This window comes from Sparassis crispa, assembly GCF_003851025.1.
Source record: "Sparassis crispa DNA, contig_000017F, whole genome shotgun sequence".
Lineage (NCBI taxonomy): Eukaryota > Fungi > Basidiomycota > Agaricomycetes > Polyporales > Sparassidaceae > Sparassis > Sparassis crispa.
The window spans coordinates 496,208-507,298 of record NW_020939764.1 but is presented as its reverse complement, the minus strand read 5'-3'; the positions used below and the strand labels follow the sequence as shown (position 1 = coordinate 507,298).

The following is an 11,091-nucleotide window of genomic DNA, read 5'->3' as shown; positions in this document are numbered from 1 at the left end:
CCGCATCCTCGTCTACTTCGTGCTCTTCGGTTGACTTCGGGTACAATCCGTTCACTTCGTATGGTCTACTTCTTGGCTCGGGCAACCAGGTGTGGCATCCGCCCATGCTTCCCCCTGACCAATCTCCACGTTTCATACATCCGCCCATGCTTCCCCCCGACCAATCTCCATGTTTCATACATCCACCTATGCTACTCCCTGACCAATCATCCGGTATGTTCCTTCACCCACCCATGCTTCACCAAGACGACACGGACACGATACGAGCCCAGTTGACAACCTAGGGCAAGGCAAATAACTCAGCTATGCCCGGGCTAGTCAGATATTTCAGGCGACCCATGCTTATGGGCTCAGAAATATACCTATGGCGGTGGGCCGATGGCTGTATAATAGCCCCGTGGTGGTGGGCCGATCGCTCAGAACACTACCTATGGAGGTCGGCCTATCGCTCAGAACCCTACCTATGGGGTTGTGCCAATGGCTGTATAATAGCACCGTGGCGGTGGGCTGATCGCTCAGAAATATACCTATGGCGGTGGGCCCATCGCTCAGAACACTACCTATGGAGGTCGGCCCATCGCTCAGAACACTACCTATGGCGGTGGGCCGATGGCTGTATAATAGCACCGTGGTGGTGGGCCGATGGCTGTATAATAGCACCGTGGTGGTGGGCCGATCGCTCAGAACACTACCTATGGCGGTGGGCCCATCGCTCAGAACACTACCTATGGCGGTCGGCCCACTGCTCAGAACACTACCTATGGCGGTGGGCCGATGGCTGTATAATAGCACCGTGGCCGATCGCTCAGAACACTACCTATGGAGGTCGGCCCATCGCTCAGAACACTACCTATGGTGGTGGGCCGATCGCTCAGAACACTACCTATGGCGGTGGGCCGATCACTCAGAACACTACCTATGGTGGTCGGCCCATCGCTCAGAACACTACCTATGGCGGTGGGCCGATGGCTGTATAATAGCACCGTGGCAGTGGGCCGATCACTCAGAAATATACCTATGGCAGTAGGCCGATCGCTCAGAACACTGCCTATGGCGGTCGGCCCACCGCTCAGAACACTACCTATGGCGGTGGGCCGATGGCTGTATAATAGCACTGTGGTGGTGGGCCGATCGCTCAGAACACTACCTATGGCGGTGGGCCGATCGCTCAGAACACTACCTATGGCGGTGGGCCGATGGCTGTATAATAGCACCGTGGTGGTGGGCCGATCGCTCAGAAATATACCTATGGCGGTAGGCCGATCGCTCAGAACACTACATATGGTGGTGGGCCGACAGCTCTATAATAGCCCCAGTGGCGGTGGGCCGATCACTCAGAACACTACCTATGGTGGTCGGCCCATCGCTCAGTACTACCACGGTGGCGGTGGGCCGATGGCTGTATAATAGCACCATGGCGATGGGCCGATCGCTCAGAACACTACCTATGGCAGTCGGCCGATGGCTCAGAACAGCTCCAATGGTGGTGGGCCGATGGCTGTACAATAGCCCCGTGGCGGTGGGCTGATCGCTCAGAAATATCCCTATGGCGGTGGGCCGATCGCTTAGAACACTACCTATGGCGGTGGGCCGATCGCTCAGAACACTACCTATGGCGGTGGGCCAATGGCTGTATAATAGCCCTAGTGGCGGTGGGCCGATCGCTCAGAACACTACCTATGGTGGTGGGCCAATGGCTGTGTAATAGCCCCATGGCGGTGGGCCGATCGCTCAGAACACTACCTATGGCGGTGGGCCGATGGCTGTATAATAGCCCCGTGGCAGTGGGCCGATCGCTCAAAAATACACCTATGGTGGTGGGCCCATCGCTCAGAACTATCACCGCGGTGGTGGGCCCATGCCTGTATAATAGTTGCATCATGGTGGTGGGCCGATCGCTCAGAAATACTCCTATGGCGGTGGGCCCATCGCTCCAGCATTCCCTTCATCGCCATGAGCCGATCGCTGACAGCTCCTTACACAGACCGATGGGCCGACGTCCGCTGGCTGTCCAGTTCATGACAATGTCAGGGTAAATGGGAGTCCAGTTCACAAACATGACTGAATGGGCTGTGCTGGCATGCAGGGGGTGGAAAGGAAGGCCAAGGACCACGAAACCAGAACCTGAAGAAGGATGGTGATAAGGGCAAGTCGGGCACGAGTGCAAACACAGCTGTCAGCAGCAACACGGACGTGCACGCATTCACGGCAACCTTCGACAGTGCAGCACTTGCTCGTAGCCACACAGCTGATGGAAACATCCGGATCGAGGTCTATGACAGCAGTGCAACACGTCACATTTCCCCATATCGCGACACGTTCACGGCATTTGAGGCAACCCCTCCAAAGCCAATCACAGCAGTTGATGGCCGGGCATTCCACGCAACAGGTCAGGGAACCGTCGCCCTAAAGGTTCCAAATGGTGATCAGTGGACAACTGTCATGCTACAAGATGTGCTGTATGCACCCGATATAGCCTTCGCACTCATTTCCGTTGCGCGTGCCGATGCTGCAGGGTATTCTGCCATCTTTGAGCAAGGAGAGTGTCATATCATCTCCCGCAGCAAAGGACGAATTGTCGGCCGCATCCCATCAAACAATGGCCTCTTTCATGTTGAGCATGCATGTACAACAGCTGGAATAGTTCTATTGCCACCTGGAGATGTTGTTGAGCATGGACTGGTGATGACATCAGTCATGGATTTTCATCGTCGCATGGGCCATATCTCACCTATGATCGCTGAACGCCTAGTGCGTGAAGGAAGAGTCGAAGGTGTCCGTTTGACAGACAGTGCAAAGCCGGGTACGGACCAATGCGAGTCGTGCATCCAGGCAAAAATCATGCGTCACCCCATGCCGAAGGAGCGTGACGGTGCACGCGCCAAAGAACTAGGCGACAGAGTTCACTCAGACGTATGGGGACCTGCGCGTACTGAGACGATAGGCGGGAAGAAATACTTTACCTCGTTCACAAACGATGCAACACGCTGGACCGAATTGTACCTGCTGCATGCGAAGTCCGGTACCTTCCAGGCCTACAAGTCCTATGAGGCGAAGCTCAGTACACAGGATGGCAAAACTGTAAAGGCCTTGCAGTCCGATCGAGGGGGCAAATATATGAGTGCTGACTTCAAAGCTCACCTTGCTGCGAAAGGCACGGCCTCCCGTCTTACAGTGCATGACACCCTGCAACACAATGGGCTTGCAGAGCATATCAATCGAACACTTCTGGAGCATGCGCGGGCAATGTTGATTGCCTTAGGCTTGCCGAAGAGTCTCTGGGGCGAGGCAATAATGCACGCAACTTGGTTGAAGAACCAAACGTCAACTCGTGCACTGGAGGGGAAAACACCATATGAGGTGCGCTACAGCAAAGTCCCAGACCTCGGCAACATCCACGAGTTCAGTGCAAAAGTGTGGGTATGCATCGAAGATGCCGGGAAACTTGATTCCAAGGCACACGAGGGCCGATTCATCGGTCACAGTGAGGAGAGCAAGGGGTACCACGTGTACTGGCCAGACAAGCACAGCATAACCCAGGGGGCACCCACCGGGACTTTCTGTGACTCCAACCCCTGTGGTTGTTGTCCCTCCACTGGTGTATGGGGTCCATTTCTATCTTTTTCAAGCACTTTCGCTCAACTTTCTGACTACACATAACCTGGGCCACTTTGTGCGCTCAGAATCTCGGGATATGTTCTTCACATGTGTATACAGTACCTCCGGCAAAACTTTGAGATATTCCTCCGCTGTTCGAGTTCACAGCCGTTGTCAAGGGCAGTGGCGTTCAGGCTTTGGACCCGATGAGATAAGATAAAGAACATGACCGTGACGCCGTGCATCTCTTTCCTTCATATCTTCCAATGCAAATGTCAGGCATTTCCATCCTGAATCCTGGATATCCACCCGTACTACTCGCGCTCAGAACCGGTGAACAAGCATGGGCACATTACAATTCATCATCTGAGAAGTATGAAGACCAATGTCCCTATCCATTGCTCTCTCTGTCCTCCCACAGCATCGGGTCAACCTCGGACCATATGGAAGTACAACACACTGTTCCACATCACTATGGAGCACTCGAAAGAGGACGGAATGCTACCACCAATCGCCCCGCAACTTCTCGTGGACATGCATATCTCACGAGCCGAAGAAGCATTCATGGAGATTGACGAGCAGGTTACTGAAGAGTGGAGGTTGGAAAATGAAATTCCGAATACTGATGTGATAGAAGAGACGCGCGAAGGGCTCGCGCAGAAGAGGAATAGAGCACCGTCGACAGTAGTTAAACAGCCTCGCAGGAAGGCGGCAAGGTATGGTACTTAGTAGTAGATCTATCGCGTTATCTCATCTATTTCCATATCGGGCTCGGGGGGTAGGAGATCCAGTGCACGGGGTCCTCCTCTTCACTTTTTCGGGTTGAGGTCGATAATTTCCCGGCTGGTTGCCCCCTGGCATAACCGTGGAATGAAATGTCAAGTTCGTCCATGAAACAGTCATTTCGGATGACACTCAGCCCGAGAGGGCGAGGGCGACAGGCGGTCCGAGTGTGTCCAAAACGCTGTCAGTACCAGCGCCAGAAGAGGAAATGGCATCACGCACCATCGATCCCCCGACCCCTGCCACTCCAACTCCTCTGTCATCACCTCCTGAAGCACCAGCTCCTGAGGCACCAAGCGGCAGAGGACATCGTGTTCGCAAGGCATCCGCATATGTCCAGCGATTGAACGATGGATCTGGTGTCGCTGACGGACGCCTGAGCCAGTCGAAATACCCAAAAGGTTTGCAACCTGGTGACCTGATGGGAGCTGTGGCCATTGAGGCAGAAAGCAAGGATGAAGTTGAGTCGATCTTCATGATGCCAGCATTGATGGAGACTCCTAGACAGGATCCAGCTTCTCTGAATGAAGCCATGCAGAGCACAGAATGGCCGAAATGGACGGAAGCAATAGCGAAGGAGATGCAAAACCTTGATAGTCATGGCACATACACACTGGTCGAGCCACCTAAGAACACTAACATTGTAGGATCCAAATTCGTCTTCCGCATCAAACACAACGCGGAAGGTGAAATCGAGTCCTACAAGGCTCGTCTCGTGGCTCAGGGATTTACACAGGTGCCAGGGATCGACTTCAATGAGACATTTGCCCCAGTGGCCAAGCTCGCGTCGATTCGCCTGATTCTCACGCTCGCCGCACACTACGACTGGGAGCTGCACCAGATGGACGTCAAGGGGGTGTACCTGAACGGGGATCTCGAGGAAGAGATTTATATGTGGCAGCCTCCTGGGCAAGCTGAACCTGGGAAAGAGCACCTTGTCTGCAGGCTCAAGCGACCTCTGTATGGGCTAAAGCAGAGCGGTCGTCAGTTCCACAAGAAGATTTCTGGTGAACTTGGCAGCATGGGACTCACCAGGAGCAAGGTCGACCACTGCATCTTCTGGCTTCGCAATGAAGAAGATGTCCTCATCTTGCTCATCGCGCTTTCCGTTGACGACTCGACCATTGCAGGCACCAAGGCGGCGGTTTTCTGGTTCAAGCGAGAGATCAGCATGCATTTCGAGATGTCAGATCTCGGAGAGATGCACTGGATCTTAGGGATCGAAGTGCGGCGTGACCGCGATGCGCGCACATTGTCTCTGTCGCAGTGTGCGTATATCGACATGATTCTCGCGCGTTTCAACCTCCAGGACGCGAAGTCATTGACTACACCACTTGACCCCGGGACTGTCCTCAGCATCCACCAATGCCCCTCCACTCCTCGTCAGTTTGAAGACATGAAGAACATACCATATCGCGAAGCGATCGGTTCGCTCATGTACGCGGCACTTGGGACGCGCCCTGACATTGCATACGCTGTAACGGCTCTCTCGCAATTCATGAAGAATCCAGGACGGCCGCACTGGGAAGCAGCAAAGAGGGTTTTTAGGTACCTCGCAGGAACGAGGGAGAGATGGCTGACATTCGGAGAGACAACGGATGGCGTGGAAGGCTTCTCGGACGCGGACTGGGGATCGGCCGAGCACAGGCACTCGATTAGCAGGTATGTGTTCCTCCTTGATGGCGACGCGGTCTCATGGTCTGCTAAGAAGCAGAATGTTGTCGCGTTATCAAGCACCGAGGCGGAATACATCGCGATAACTCACGCGACAAAGGAAGCACTCTGGCTTCATTCCCTCCTCGCCGATGTCCTCCACCCTGACATCCTCCGCTACCCGGTGCGCTTGCACAGCGACAACAAGTCAGCGATTGCCCTTGCTAAGGACGATGCTTACCACGCACATACCAAACACATCGACATCCGCTTTCATTTCATCCGCGAGACCGTCGAGAATGGCCAGGTCATTCTGCAATACCGCCGTACTGAAGACATGCCGGCAGACATATTCACAAAGGTTCTGCCGCGCATCAAGGTCGAACATCTCTCGCGCCTCATTGGGCTGCACGAGAATTGAGAGGGCGTGTTGGGATATTGCAATTCATCGTGCGCGCCCTTCGTGGCATTCTTGTTCTCATCGGGAAAGGTAATCGAGATTCTAAACAAGATGGACAATAAGTAAAGTAAAGTGACCATTCTACGATTTTCGAATGCTCTTGTATCATACATAACAATAGCGTACTCACTACATAAGTAGCGTACTCGTACTACTTCCCCCTCAGTTCCTTACGGACAAGAGAACTGAGGGTGAGTTTATTAACTGCCGATTACCTTATGATTACTTACTGACTGCATACCTAGCCTACGATTATTCTACATAGGTATGCTTCAATATATTCTCAGTTCCTTACGGACAAGAGAACTGAGGCCTACGATTATTCTACATAGCCCGCAACTCGTAATCTCTACACCCTCAGTGCAGAAAAAAGCAACATATAAGCTCCAGAATGCCATGTATTCTGAGAGAATTAACTGCAGTGTCTGACTTTTACAGACTAGAATTTGATGGCATTTGATCACATAATTTCTTGGCATGATGAGTTTGGTGACTGTAAACAGACTTCTATGGACTTTACCTGACCATGGTGCCAAAATTTTGAATCCCATTGACCTCAACCCGACAACACCAGACTATAATTGACTTCCGGTTTTTACTGAGTGTGACCCGTGACTGAACCTGAGGTCGTTTCGCTACAGTAGTTGAAATGCCAGTTACTCATGTCATGCAGCGACAGGGCGCATACTTGCGTCGCCATATTGTTCTCCTGGCAGGCACGCGAGCAAGGATTTTGGCGCAAAGTCGTTACCAGGATTTCTCGCCGAAATGTCTCAATATTCTCCATATTCTACTTGCCCACCTCCGTCTTCTGACTGACCCACGGTCTACCCCCTGAAACACGAGAGCTTCTGCTACGTGTTCACGACTCCACCTCTATGTTCAACCACCGCAACGACACGCGCAAGCGTGGCGGTTGCCGCACCATCCCATTTGCCGTCAAACTAGCAGCTTCACGGCGTGTGTCCTCAAATCATCAGACACCAGGTGAGCAAAACCAGCATATTTTTGTTCTTTTCTCATAATGCTAACGTTCACCAGGTCCGCCGGTATCTGCCTGCACGGACGCCAGCACTCCCAGTGCGGCCCCGTGCGTGTAGGCAGGGCTCAAAGCGAGCTTCTCGTCGAGTGCACACCATGGTACCCGTGCGTGCTCCTCGGGTCCCTCAACCGGCGGTGAGCAACTTGCGCCGTCTCCCACTGTGGTCCCCCTCCTGTGCCTGCATTGGAGCCGCTGTAGCAGCGCGCATCCGGCGGGGCTCAGTATCCGGGTGGTGCTATGTGAATTTTGCGTTGATTTATGGTACAACATTCTATCTAGAATTCTACTGCTCCTGACTAGACTTGACTCCGTTGCAATGCAGCCAGTTCTTCCTTGAAACTCTTGAGATGATCTATCGCCGCGGTGATCTGCGATTCCAGCTCAGGCGTCTTGGGTGTCTTCCCCTTCAGTTCACGCACCACCTGTCCCTGCTCCGCGACCTTCTGCTCCCAAGCAAGCACCTCTGCCGACTTTGGCGTTGGGGTAGCGTCCTGCGCAGCGGCAGCGGCAGCCTTATCAGCAGCTTTCTTTGCCGCTGTCGTCTTCCGCTTCGACATACCCGGCACGACATGCGTCGCGTCGGCGCTCGGCTCAGGGGAGGGGTCCACTGGCTTATTCCCGCCGAACTTGACACGCCACACATTCGCCATCTTCTCGTCAATACGCTTGAAGAGATGCTCGGGCGTACCAACGCGGTGTCCAGGGAAGATGTCGTTCGCTAATACTTGTGGCACTGCCCGCGCGGGGGCGTTCAGCTGCTCGAGGATCGACGCCTCAGTCGTCGGCATGAACGGGTGAATGAGCACGGAGAGCACATAGATTAGGTTAATCGCGCGCGCGACTACCTGCGCACAGCGCTTCGGGTTCTCCATCATCAATGTCTTGTTAAGGTGCGAAGACTGTAGGTACAAGTTCCCCCGCGCGGAGAGCAACATGACCGTCTGCAGGCCGAGACGAAGTTTGACGGACTCCATGGCGTCGATGTAGTCCTTCAACAGGCCGTTAACCTCGGAAACGAAGTCGGCATCTACGTCGTCGTTCGGGGAATAAGGGCCAGGCGCATCACCGCCGTCGGGCACAACACTGTTGTATTGCGACACCACGAACTTCAAGACTCGGTTGATGAAGTTACCGAAGCTACGTGGGGACGCGTAAATAACGAGGAAGTGAGATGCGTGATCACGAACTCACTTGTTCAGCAGCACGTTGTTATTGGCTGCAATCTGTATTGCCGACATTAGAGAAATTAAAAACCCTTTGGGAGTCCACTTACGCAATCGGCCCATGAGAACATGGCGTCCGCGGTCTCCGGCCTAGTCGAGATCAAGTAGTACCTCCATACAGAGGTTGGGATACCTGTCTCTCTGGCAGCAGGTCCGAACACGCCACGATTATGGCTCTTTGAGAACTTTCCGCCTTCATAATTCAGGTATTCTATCAAGCGAATATCAGCGAATTGTTTGATCTGACGAAACAAGCGATCGAACATTACCTGTAGTAGACAGATGGAACAGAGACGTCCATGGGCGACCGTCGCCAATTTGCACGGAGGGGAAGAAGATTGTGTGGAAGTACACGTTGTCCTTGCCCATGAACTGGTACAAGCGGACGTTTTCCTGGTTGAACCACCACTTTTTCCACTCCGACGTGTAGTTCGCAGTGATGCTGGGGTATCCAATGCAAGCATCAAACTACAGAAGTTTCAGTCCGCATGCTGTGATTTAGTGATTAACCACGCGTACCCAAACGTCTGCGCTGTATCAGCCAACGAAGCATGTCCAATGGCAACAGGCACTCACACATAACCTTCCCCTTCATCCCATGGTCGTCTCCATCCACGATGGGAACCGGAACACCCCACGTCAGGTCGCGCGTGACCGGGCTCGGGCGCAGGCCACCCTTAAGCCGCGCATCGATGAGCTGACCGTCCGAGTTGATGACTGCATTCGGTGACCATTTGCCTGCTTTCCACGATTTGCGGATCCACTCCTCGGTGCGCGATTGCAGGGAATCGAGCTTGACGTACATGTGGTCCGAAGAGCGTGTCGTCACCTTGTGAGTTTTATCGATCAGGCAGCGCGGGTTGATCAGCTCTACGGCGTCGAGCGTCCGTCCGCACGCATCACATTGGTCGCCGCGGCCGTCCTAGAGATCATGTTAATAACTTCATTATGGATAAGAGTCTAATTACGCACGTCCGCTCCGCAATAAGGACACGTCCCTTCTACAAAACGATCTGCGAGGAACCTGAAAATCCTGTAAGTCGTCGAATTTCAGGCCAACGCACAGGACGCACTTTTTACAGCCTTCGCAATATGTCTGTTCTTTAGTCTGCCTCTCTAGGTAACCATTCTTGGCAAGGTTCAAGTATATCTCTTGACAGATCCTGGAAATGAAGAACTCAACAACGTTTAAGACAACCCACTACACTGAAAACCCACTCAGTGTGCAATGGCGTGGAGGTGCGACCGAAGTGGTCGAAGCTGTAGACTTGAGGTATTGAGTTGTTGTCGTGCCTTATACCGAGTACACACACCTCAGTTCGAACCACTTGTACGTCTCGACATGAAGGGTGTTGTACTTGTCGCACAGCTCCCGCGGCGAGATGCCCTCTTTCAGAGCTTGCGTCTCTGTCGCAGTCCCGTACTCGTCGGTGCCGCAGATGTACAACGTTCTACGATTTCTAGTTCCTGAGAAGTGGAGGGTTGAGTGATGGAAGGTGCATAACGCATGCGTGGCCTACGGTTGTAACTGTGCACGAATAATTTACAGTGAGTATGTCACACGACTCGAGCAGAGAAGCTAAACACACCGAGCAAATACATCAGCGCTCAGCGTGCTCCCAATGATGTTACCTGCCCCATCGATCTTCCTCAGCACTCGAACACTCGTCGCTGCCGGTCGAGCTTACCCAGATGCGGGACATTATTACAGTATGGTAGCGCAGAGGTAATCAACACATTGGATTCGCCATCCTTGGGCAGTCTGAAAGCAGCTCTTCAGCTCGATATTCACGATGGAACATAGATTTTATACATCTTGTCTTTGTGCGATGGGATCTCTCGTCGGAGACCCTCCGCTTGCCGGATGTTTTGTGTCATTTTAGACCTTGGGAGGGAGAAGCTTGGAATTGATTGCACAACAGAAATCGATTGAAAATGAGGAGAATGCAGCAGGGGAGTGCAAGGTATACTGAGGTCGAGAGAGCAGTGGAGAGCAAGTGGAGAGAGATGTGAGATCTGACTCGGGGTACGTAGATTAACTTTCGAGTCATCTAGATCTACTGACCGACTCCGAGTCGCAACTTCAAGTTGATCAGTTTGAGTCATTAATGCATTACGTCACAATCTAGTATAGGAGGGAACAAAAAATGAGACCAACTTGTTAAGCCGACAGCAAAGAACAAGTCCCACTCAAACTGACCAGCCTTAATCTTGCTCACCGGCAGATCCCAGTTTCACCGCATAACAGCGACGCAATAATTATACTGTACGAGCAGAAAATAGCAAATATCATGCGAAAGCAAGGAGGGTTGCACGCATGCAAGAGTGACTAT

At 53.0% G+C, this 11,091-nt stretch overlaps 3 protein-coding genes across 3 annotated transcripts; 2 read left to right on the top strand and 1 right to left on the bottom strand.

Annotated features, from left to right (window-relative positions):
• Positions 1–1,953: 1,953 nt before the first annotated feature.
• On the top strand, positions 1,954–6,454 carry SCP_1801750 (hypothetical protein; the record flags this gene model as incomplete). The annotated part of the gene is made up of 4 exons (XM_027765263.1): positions 1,954–2,014; positions 2,087–3,562; positions 4,019–4,318; positions 4,497–6,454. 4 exons carry the CDS (start codon positions 1,954–1,956, stop codon positions 6,452–6,454), a joined length of 3,795 nt encoding a protein of 1,264 aa, XP_027621064.1.
• A 917-nt stretch (positions 6,455–7,371) lies between these two features.
• On the top strand, positions 7,372–7,593 carry SCP_1801740 (hypothetical protein; the record flags this gene model as incomplete). Its single annotated transcript, XM_027765262.1, has 2 exons — positions 7,372–7,480; positions 7,535–7,593. The coding sequence occupies 2 exons, from the start codon at positions 7,372–7,374 to the stop codon at positions 7,591–7,593; spliced, it is 168 nt and encodes a 55-aa protein (XP_027621063.1).
• A 238-nt stretch (positions 7,594–7,831) lies between these two features.
• SCP_1801730 (Probable methionine--tRNA ligase) lies at positions 7,832–10,636 on the bottom strand (the record flags this gene model as incomplete). Its single annotated transcript, XM_027765261.1, has 14 exons — positions 7,832–8,672; positions 8,727–8,758; positions 8,809–8,969; positions 9,028–9,226; positions 9,278–9,285; positions 9,335–9,680; positions 9,731–9,782; positions 9,832–9,921; positions 9,977–10,018; positions 10,072–10,225; positions 10,279–10,286; positions 10,348–10,390; positions 10,447–10,520; positions 10,572–10,636. The coding sequence occupies 14 exons, from the start codon at positions 10,634–10,636 to the stop codon at positions 7,832–7,834; spliced, it is 2,115 nt and encodes a 704-aa protein (XP_027621062.1).
• Between the last annotated feature and the right edge of the window lie 455 nt (positions 10,637–11,091).